We start from the raw sequence: 10,026 nt of genomic DNA on the forward strand, positions 1-10,026 counted from the left end.
CTAAGTCAACATCGATGTTTAACCTAATCGGCTGTCCTCTACCGACAGATGTTAGCCGATAATAGGTTAAATAGCGATATTGCCGGATATTTTGCAAGATATATGATAGCTCGACGAATTACATAAACAAGATTAGAGTATCATAAAGATGGAAGCACTAATCCTGAGAACGCAAGCCGTCATAACAAGTTTTACCTCTTGTTGAAGATCGAAACCGATGCAGCTCAACCCGAAAGTAAGAACTCGTCGAAATAAAACTAAAGCAAAAGGGTGGCGATGCGCCGAAATTGTATTGAACGTGTGTGTTAACTGATTACATAGGGTTCGAGGTCTATTTATACCCGAAAACTACAAACTATGTCTATATCGGACACGACTCTTATCTCTAACAAACTCTAAGATACCATAAGTCTTTACGGCAGACTTTTGCCCAAACATATCTCTAAGAAAATTACATAAAATATCCTAATTAATAGATACAATTGCCTTCTCATGACTCTATCTATGCGCGGCAACCATCTTAAAGCATATCAACTCAACCCGATATCGTACACCAACTCGTATTGTCGGAATCGGCTGTATCGGCTTACCTTACCTAGTCTGACTCGGACCCAGCCGATCCTGATTGTAGCCGATTTGGACTCCAACCGATTCTTACTCTGTTCCCGAATCGATCTTCATCTTCGATTCCACCTCAATCTAATCCTCATCTCTGATGCTGATATTGCTAAATTTGGTCGTTAACAGCCACGGCTACGGCTCGCTCTATTTGGTGTGATCTCGCCCATCAATTCCTCGGCAACCAAGAATGTCGCGCCATCAATGTCAACGCCGAGTTCTGCAACTTCTCTCAAGGCGAGCTCTCCGTCACCGACTATCGTCGTTGCCTCAAGTCCATGGCTGACACGCTCAGCGACCTCTACAAACCCGTCTCCGATCGTGCACTCGTTCTCCAGCTAATCACCGGGCTTAGTCCCCGTTTTGGCAACACGCATTCACTTTTGTCCATGTAGAAACCCTTCCCATCGTTCATGGATGCACGCTCTTAGCTCCTGCTTGAAGATATCATGAAGGGCTCTCAACCGGCAGAAACTGCTTCCGCGTTCGTCGCAGGCACCGTCGGCGGCGCCTCTCGTCCCGCTAGCAGCAACAACGGTTCTGGTGGCGTTCCCCAAAACTCGACCAACGGCTCCGTCTCCGCCAAAAACAACTCGCGAAACCACGGCTGTGCCTACAACAACTCCGATGGCTCCGGCGGAAACAACGGAGGTGGCCAGGGAACACCACCTACGCAAACAACCAAGGCCGGCCCGCCACCTCCCCCATGTAGCAGGCCGCTGTTCCAGCCCAGCACCAGGCCCAGTGGCTGTCCCCTTACAATCCCTAGGCCGGGACAATTCAGATGTGGCCTGGCCTGGTCGGTGAGGACTTGATCTGTGCTCTGTCTCTCTCTTGCTAATCTTCTCATATAAAGGGTAAAAGATGACCAATAAACTAAATAGTGAACTTTCGATCAACCGCCGCAGGACGCCTGACATGGCTAGCTAAGTCAATCCAGTCAAAGAAAACAAAAAACATGATGAAATTGACGGAATTGCTCGATAGGGAACGGAAAGAGATTTTAGATGCTAATATAGTGAATGATGAACTTTCAGTGCTACAAAGCCAAAAACGAAAACTTTTGTTACTATAAATACAATTTTGCCTTAAAACTTTATTGTACGTACTTTCTATATCTAATGAAAGAAACAATCTTTCTCGAAAGCACATTGGGCCACGTAGTGTTAAAAATAATGGCCATCGGATGAATGCATCGAGAATAGATGGCCATCCGATCATTGACGACATACATGCGGTAGAAAAAAAAACATACCGTATGCACTTCCCTCCCGAGCCTTCTAGTGTCTCCTTGCAAGAATAAAAAGACCACTGTATGTGAAAGACAATAAGTTATACTGGTTTATGAAGTCATGCATTCGCTTGACTATAACCATCCTGTTATTAATGGTGTGGATGAAATCTTATCTATAATGTTTAGAATTTGAGTATTAGTTTGTGCAAAAAATAGAAACGCTAATCAATAACAGAAAATTTTAAACAGTTTGCCATTGTAAGATATATTTTGCAAGGATGATTTTGTAGGCAGTGGCATAGTAGAACCCTTTGTGTCATTGAAATAACCATATGTGTTATTTTGAGCAAAGGCATGATTTAATGTTGTCATTGTTCTTACTTTTCTTTTTAATTCCTACAATATGCATGTGTACAGCCCTCTGGAAATTCTGCAACCCAAAAGCCAGAACCATGTCAAATACTCCCTCCTGTGCTCCCTCAGACGATTTTTTAATCCTTGAGTTGCATGATCTTCATGATAACAACTGAAGTTAACTTACTTTTATGAAGTAATTTGTTGATGTATATAATATTGTACGACTTAGTATTATAAATTGCATGTTATCTTATATTTTCTTAAATAAAAACACATTATATAAAATTACATTCTTTGATGAGTGCCTTTTTGTTTCTTCTAGCAGCTGAACTTCCAGCCGAAGGCACGTGAACCTTCTTGATTCGTCCTTTTTTTTTTTCTTTTCGTGCAACCATTCCTCCCCTTCACTTTTAATTCTATGTGCCAGCTTCATTCACCATATCAATCCAACAGTTTATATATTTTTCATGACGTGGCTCATTCTGGAGCGACAATACATTTTTATTCGCTAGCGGCCTGACAACGACATAAAGATTGCTATGTACACGATCCAATCGTCCAACACGCATATGACTAAGTTTAATCAATAGTTACCATGATTTGAACCTCTACCCTTTGATTAATTTATGGTTATACGGCTTCAGTCAGTCTTATGTGGATAGCACAACTTGATCGAATGCATAGTGAGACTCGAGATACAAACACACGAAGAAGCAAAGATTTTTCTTCGTGAAAGATCACCAATCTTAATTTGGAGCCCTCTTGGTCGACTTGTGTAAATTCATTCACCATTTGGTATTCGTTCAAGAAAAAATTTAATTCGTTCACCATTTGGCCACCATCCCAGAGGTCTCACTTTGGAGACCAATCCCCATCGGGATCGTCGCCAAATTGCTACAGGTCCCAAGTCATTTCTCTCTCGAGGATTGGCCTGGATCCGATCAAGATTAGGCCTCCTATGACAGCGTTCCTCCAGCTTCCAGGTAAATAAATGGACGTGCCTCATTCCCCTAGGACGTCAACTTGATCAGCCACTGTTGTCGGTTCAGTGCCCTTAAAACTGAAAAAAAGAACTGATCATTTCATTAGATTAAACCCTCCATCAACATTGGTTAACTAATGCAAGTACTAGTATTAGTATACAATAATATCTCTCACATTTTGTCGGCAAGAAAATTGCAACTGGAGAGTTGGAGGGTTTTGTTCCCCTAACTACAGGATTGTCAGTATCAGGACACTAAACACACTGTCGTGGCCTTCTCTGGAAAACCGGAATTTCGCTGGATTTTGGTAGTACAAACTTTACGCCAAACAGCGCAATTTGTTCCTAAAAAAATGTTAATTTCATTTCTTGAAGTCACTCGTCAGTACAGCATGTTGTCTTAGGCAGTACAGCATGTTGTCAGTTCAGAGCTCCAAACCTTAAAACACACTATTGATCTATTAAAACACACTAGTATTTCTTTGAGCACCTTGTCAGTACAGCACAGCACTACAACATCTTCTCAGTTCAGCCACATACTCCGTAAAGCCTAAACTGACTGGCTGTTTTAGGTTTAAAAACCATTGCAATATTTGAAATAAATGTTAAGCATCTCGAGATCTGCCATTCGATTGATCTTTAATCTCTTGTTAGCAGAGCAATTTGTGGCTTGATCCCGTGATCGGGTGTTTTGTAGTAATTCTTCTCGAAGCTGGAGGTGTTTTGTAGTAATTCTTCTCAACATACTACTCCCTCCATTTCAAAATATAAGGCATAACTACCCCTAACCCAAAGACCAAGAAATAATTATTATCATCTTGTAGTTTGGATCATCATAATAAATACAATGCATGCATCCAATAGAATTAGAGAACATGAGAGTGGAGGATTTAAAAAGTAATAATTTAATGAAGAAGGAGCCATAGTTAATTGCCTACATGCATACATGCCTTATATTATGAAACATCTAAAAAATATGCCTTACATTATGGAATGGAGGGAGTAATTCTTCTCAACATCTTCTCAGTTCAGCCACATACTCCGTAAAGCCTAAACTGACTGGCTGTTTTAAGTTTAAAAACCATTGCAATATTCGAAATAAATGTTAAGCATCTCGAGATCTGCAATTCGATTGATCTTTAATCTTTTGTCAGCAGAGCAATTTGTGGCTTGATCCGGGATCGGGTGTTTTGTAGTAATTCTTCTCAAAGCTGGAGGTGTTTTGTAGTAATTCTTCTGGAAGCTCCCGTGATCCGAAGCTGGAGGCATTAGAAACAGTTTAGCCCTGTTAAACAGTTCACAAAACTAAAATTTTTACGCTATCATATCAAATATTTGGACGGAATATTAAATGTAGAAAAAAAACTAATTACATATGATTGCGTGTAAATTGCTAGACGAATATTTTAAGCCTAATTACACCATAATTTAATAATATGATGCTACAGTAAACATTTACTAATGATGGATTAATTAGGCTTAAAAAATTTGCCTCGTAATTTTCTGGCGGAATCTGTAATTTGTTTTGTTATTTGTTTTGTTATTAGACTATATTTAATACTGTAAATGTGTGACTGTATATCCGAAAAATTTCCCCTACTAAACAATGCCTTATTTTCTAATGAGCACCGACTCACCGACAATTCTGATCAAACAAGTCTCTGAAATGAGATCAGAATCAAAAGCATTGGCAATGCAACAGTCATGTTTCCCACTCTCAATAACAAGAAGCAACTGAAGTTTATTTATTTTTATTTGTTTTTGCTTTGAACTGAAGATTTCATTCGAATCCAACTATAGTTTTGATGATCATATATACTTCACAAAAAGAAGTAAACAAAGGTACAAAAGCAAGATCAAAAGCAGGGTAGATTTGACTTGAAAAGATGCAAATTTGGGCCGAATTTATCTGTCCCTGCTATTACCAGCACTGATAATTTCATTTTCTTTTCTTTTTTACTGTAACGAACGAGAGAGAACGAAAGAGCTAGGCGCGCGTCCAGGCCAAGGCCGGCGGCGCCGCCGCCGCCGCCGCGTCACCGGGCGGCTGGGTAGTCGAACGGCAGCGGCCGCACCTCGTCGGAGAGCGGGTCCTTGTGGCGGTACCCGTAGTTCCGGAGCACCTGGTCGTCGGCGAAGTTGAGCGCGCGGTTCATCCCGTCGGCGCAGCTCTTCTTGGAGTAGATCTTGTTCGGCTCGCCGCCGCACGGCTGGCACCCGGTGAAGTGCGTCACGAACGGCCGCCGCCACCCGCTCTGCCCGCCGCCTGCGGGGCCCGGGAGGGCGGCGCCCGTCGCCGCCGCGGCGGCGTTCCTCGCCGCCGCGTACCGCGCGTGCTCCCGCTCCGCGTGCCGCCGACGGAGATGCGCCGCCGCCGGGGACCGCCGCTCCGCCGCCTCGTACCTCGCCGCGATGTCGTCGAGCCGGTCGACGACCTCCACCCAGTAACCCTGGAAGAAGTAGCCCTTCTCGAGGTAGGTCTTGGTTCCCCATTTCTCCTCGTGCTCGGAGAGGAGGTAGACGAGCGCCGACTGGTCGTCGGACTCCTTGTCGGACTTCCCCCGGAGCGTGTCGTGGAGCACGCTCCCCCACCTGGCGTACTCCGGCGAGGCGGGGCCCATGCGCGCCCACGCGTCCATGAAGTCGAGCGACCACTGGCAGTTGCGGATGAGGAAGACGCCGGCGTTGAGCCCGACCCACGAGCGCTCGCCGTACACCTCCTTGTTCCAGCCATAGACGACGAGGTTGTGATCCTTGTATTTGTGGAGAGGGAGGGAGAAGTCCATGTCGGTGAAGACGGCGTCGGCGTCGACCCACCAGACCCACTCGGCGTCGGGGTGGGCGAGCATGGCGGCGCGCACGGCGGGGATCTTGGCCCAGTAGGCGAGCATCCTGGGCTGGAGCAGCGCGTTGTTGTAGAGGAGCTCGACGCCGTGGAGGCGGCAGTAGTCGACCTTGTTCTTGAGGAACCGGAGGAGGAGGTGGTCGCCCCCCTCGCCGCGGCACGGCGGCGCCTGCGAGCCGGACACCATCACCACCCGCTCCCTCCCCGCCGCCGTCGCGTTCAGCCCGCGCGGGTACCGCAGCCGCATCCACGCCGCCCGCCTCGCGTCCCACCCGGTGATCCCCCCACGCCGCCCGACCTCCACGGCGTACGACACCCTCGAGTCGTCGTAGAACGTCCTCCCCGCCGCGCCCGGCCCGCCGCGTACGCCGACATCGGCGTCGATCGCCGCGGAGGCGGCGGACGTGGAGGCGACCGACACCGGGAGGGAGCGGAACGCGACGAGGTTCGTGACGGGCATGGGCGACAGGAACGACGCCGTGGCCAGCAGCACGAGCACCGCCGCCACCGCGCCCGCCGCGAAGACGAGCGCGTCGTGCACCCGCCCCGCCACCGCCAGTTGCCCGTGCTGCGCCCTCGCCCCCGCCACCCCGCCGCCGCCCTTGGATGCCGCCGAGACGCCGAACGGCGCGGTCTCCGATGCCGCCATGGCCGGTCTCGCCTCGCCGAACCGAACTCCCACTCTACTCGCGAGCGGCGCGCGGTGTGTGTGTCATTGTGTGGTGTTTTAAAGCGGAAAAGGCCAAAGGCGTCTCTCTCTTTTGTAGTATTAGCGGAGGCAGCGGAAAGCGGAAGCGGTTGTGGACTTGTGCTGCGCGGGGTGCGGGGTTGGTTGTTGTTTTGGGGTGTTTTTGCTGGGGTTTTTGGGCGTTTTCGCGGTGATTGCGTGCGGGTGAGGGCGCGGCTCGCGGAGGCACGGCGGCGAGGCGAGGGATCTGTGGCTGTGTGTGTCGGCCGTGGCAGCGCGCGTGGGCACGTGACGGTGTCGCGGGGTGTGCGGTGCGCCTGTGCGGGTTTTTGTTGGGTTTGGCCGGTGGAGTTTGGGGGAGTCTTGGAGACTTGGAGGGTTGGACCATGTGGTGAACTGCGGATGCAGTGATGCGGCTCGGTGAAAACGGTTCGGAATCGGTACCATTTCTTTGGAAACATCGTTCGATCGATCGGTAATCATATGTATCATTTAAACTGCTCTGTGTTAATATTAATACGACGCTAAAAAAAATTAAAAGAATATAAAATTTATGTATAGCCAAAAACAATATGGTTGAAAACGACACCTCCTATAAAAAATGGTGTTAAGTCGATCGGAAATTCCCATAACCGTTTTCACCACCTATGGGGCGAGGTGATGTACGTTGAACTGGACTGTTTCCCCGTGCTGCGCACGTAGGCATTCGTCGGTGTACTTGATGGGTTGGGGATTTGTCGGGTTGAGAGCTGAGACGTTGCTGGGTTAAATGCAAGTTGCAGAGGGTTAGTTGTCAGTTAAGGATGCTATAGTACGAGTACTTGCTACAGTGTTTTTAGATGTTGCTATAGTTCTCGTTTTAGGCGGAGACGGAGCTAGGATTGAGAAGGATTTGATGGACAATACTTTGTTAAAAGTCTTAGAGAAAGCTTAATATATCATTGCTTAGGTTATTTATCTAATTAATTACATGATTACATATAAAAAGAACTGTTGGAGGAGACGAGGCTACCGGTCGTCGTCCTATCTCTACCACTGTTTTCAGGGGTTTATACACCCTTATTTTTAATTTTTGTCTTGGATTTGAATGCCTTCGCATTGATGCTACAAAGTGAAGTTGATATGAATGTTATTGCAGTATTTAATACTTGTAACCATGTATGATTTGATCTTTGATTTATAGGGATCCATTGGATTCTGATTTGATTTTGAATTATATAATCTAAGGGCAACAACAATATATATAGTAAAAGTAAACCATATGGATGGAACCCATATATATGAGCTTTAACTATTGTAACCTTCATAATGTATGGCTATGTTTAGATCCAGGGGTGTAAAGTTTTGGCATGTCAGATCGAATATACGGATACACATTTGAAGTATTAAACGTAGTCTAATAACAAAACAAATTACAGAATCCGCCTGTAAACCGCGAGACGAATTTATTAAGCCTAATTAATTCATCATTAGCAAATGTTTACTGTAGCACCACATTGTCAAATCATGGGCAATTAGGCTTAAAAGATTCGTCTCGCAATTTACACACAATCTGTGTAATTAGTTATTTTTTTTATCTATATTTAATACTTCATACATGTGTCCAAACATTCGATGTGACATGGTGTAAAATTTTGCCAGGGGATCTAAACAGGGCCTATATAGATAGCAAATAGTATTAGAAAAAGAGAGAAAGTAGAGACAAATAACATATTTTATTCTCTATTGGCAGCTCATATACTTGCGGGTAGTTTTTGTTATTTTTTAGCTATGGATTAGTTTCACAGTGTTGCTAGTTAACTGAATGAAATATTATATTGCTTATGGACTACTTTTGCACTATATTGTAGATACCCTAATTGGTTATAACTTAAAAAGCCAACTAGGATGAGATTGGATGTTTCCTTTGGGATGGGAAACATCCCATCTTATCCCAGGTTGGTTTTTTTATGGGTTGGATGAAGTATTTCTTAGGAGTAGATGGAATAAAATAATATATAATTATGGTTATTTAATGCTTGATTCGATGTAGTTTTGGTTTAAAGAGTTTGATGTGCAGATTGACTTGTTAACTTAGATAAGAATCTACCAAATGTTACTTATCCCTAATATTAATCAGCATAGATGTTGAACCATATTACTGTCCATTGATTTATATAAGTTAGATTTGAGATAGTTTTTGGTTTGCTTGGTTGTGATTCAGACATGGGTTGATCACATTTGACTATTACTTTGTTTCAGGGATGGAGAACATAAAATTTCCTACATTCATTGGACCCGTGTCATTATAAATTTCCTACATTTTGAAAAATTATTATTATTCTTTATCTATTTGGAGCCTTATGATTTTACAACTATTAGTTATATGCCACTACTTATTATCTTTCGATGTGTTTATCAAATTTTTTTTACCAAATTGTCTTCTTATTTCTTCAATGCCCTTCTCTCCTCTCTATCTTCCACTGGTGGCAACTCGACAATGATTCCACGACCACGCAATAATCCAACCAACGAGGCCTGTTCTTGAGGATCTAGTGTTAGAGTTTGTGTCGAATATGTGTACGTAGTCGGTTACAGTTTAGGTCTTGGAGTCGTAATAGGTATTAGGACTAGAGTAAGAGTCGGACACTATCCTAGGATCTCTCATAAATAGAGGAGCGTGCCTGTTGTAACCGCATGGCGACTTAGCATAGCGAGAGGAAGCAGTTGCCGGCGGCGACCGGCCGTGAGTCGTTATAACTCTGATACGCTGTATATGCTGGATCGGGGAGGAGCGCCCGTAATCAGTGCCCCGGAGATGTAGGCATCGGCTGAACTCCGTTATCAAACATCGTGCCTCGGTGTCGTCATCGTGTTTGGATCTTCTATGGCGTTTTCTTCCGCGTTTAGCTACCGATGTCGATTTCGGGGCTGGTTTTATAACAAGTGGTATCAGAGCCCGCGGGAGATCCATGGTAGAGGTACGAGGGAGGTGCTCCACGCCGCGACGACTACACAGGGTATCCAGGGACGGACATGGACGCAAGGTGGAGCAGGACGGTGATCAACGGAATTTGATCGGTGGAATCGGACACTTCAGGCGGTGGTCTGAACCGTTCGATGGCTGCAATCAACAGGGAGATGACCAGACGTGGTGCTCGGGTTGATGGCGGCGGAAGCGATTGGCGATCCAATCGGTGGGTCGGACACTTCGGGCGGGTGGCTCGAACTTTCCGGTGAGCTACTTTCAACAGGGAGACGTGTGGCCACACGCTCGGGGTTGATTGAAGCTGGAGGCGATCGGCGTTCTCGGTCGGTGGAAT

General features: G+C 45.7%; 1 protein-coding gene across 1 annotated transcript; it reads right to left on the bottom strand.

Annotated features, from left to right (window-relative positions):
• Positions 1 to 4,723: 4,723 nt before the first annotated feature.
• Positions 4,724 to 6,862, bottom strand: LOC127754772 (probable glycosyltransferase 6). The gene has a single exon (XM_052280344.1). It carries the CDS (start codon positions 6,683 to 6,685, stop codon positions 5,228 to 5,230), a length of 1,458 nt encoding a protein of 485 aa, XP_052136304.1. The 5' UTR covers positions 6,686 to 6,862; the 3' UTR covers positions 4,724 to 5,227.
• Positions 6,863 to 10,026: the final 3,164 nt, after the last annotated feature.

This window comes from Oryza glaberrima, chromosome 11, assembly GCF_000147395.1.
Source record: "Oryza glaberrima chromosome 11, OglaRS2, whole genome shotgun sequence".
NCBI lineage: Eukaryota > Viridiplantae > Streptophyta > Magnoliopsida > Poales > Poaceae > Oryza > Oryza glaberrima.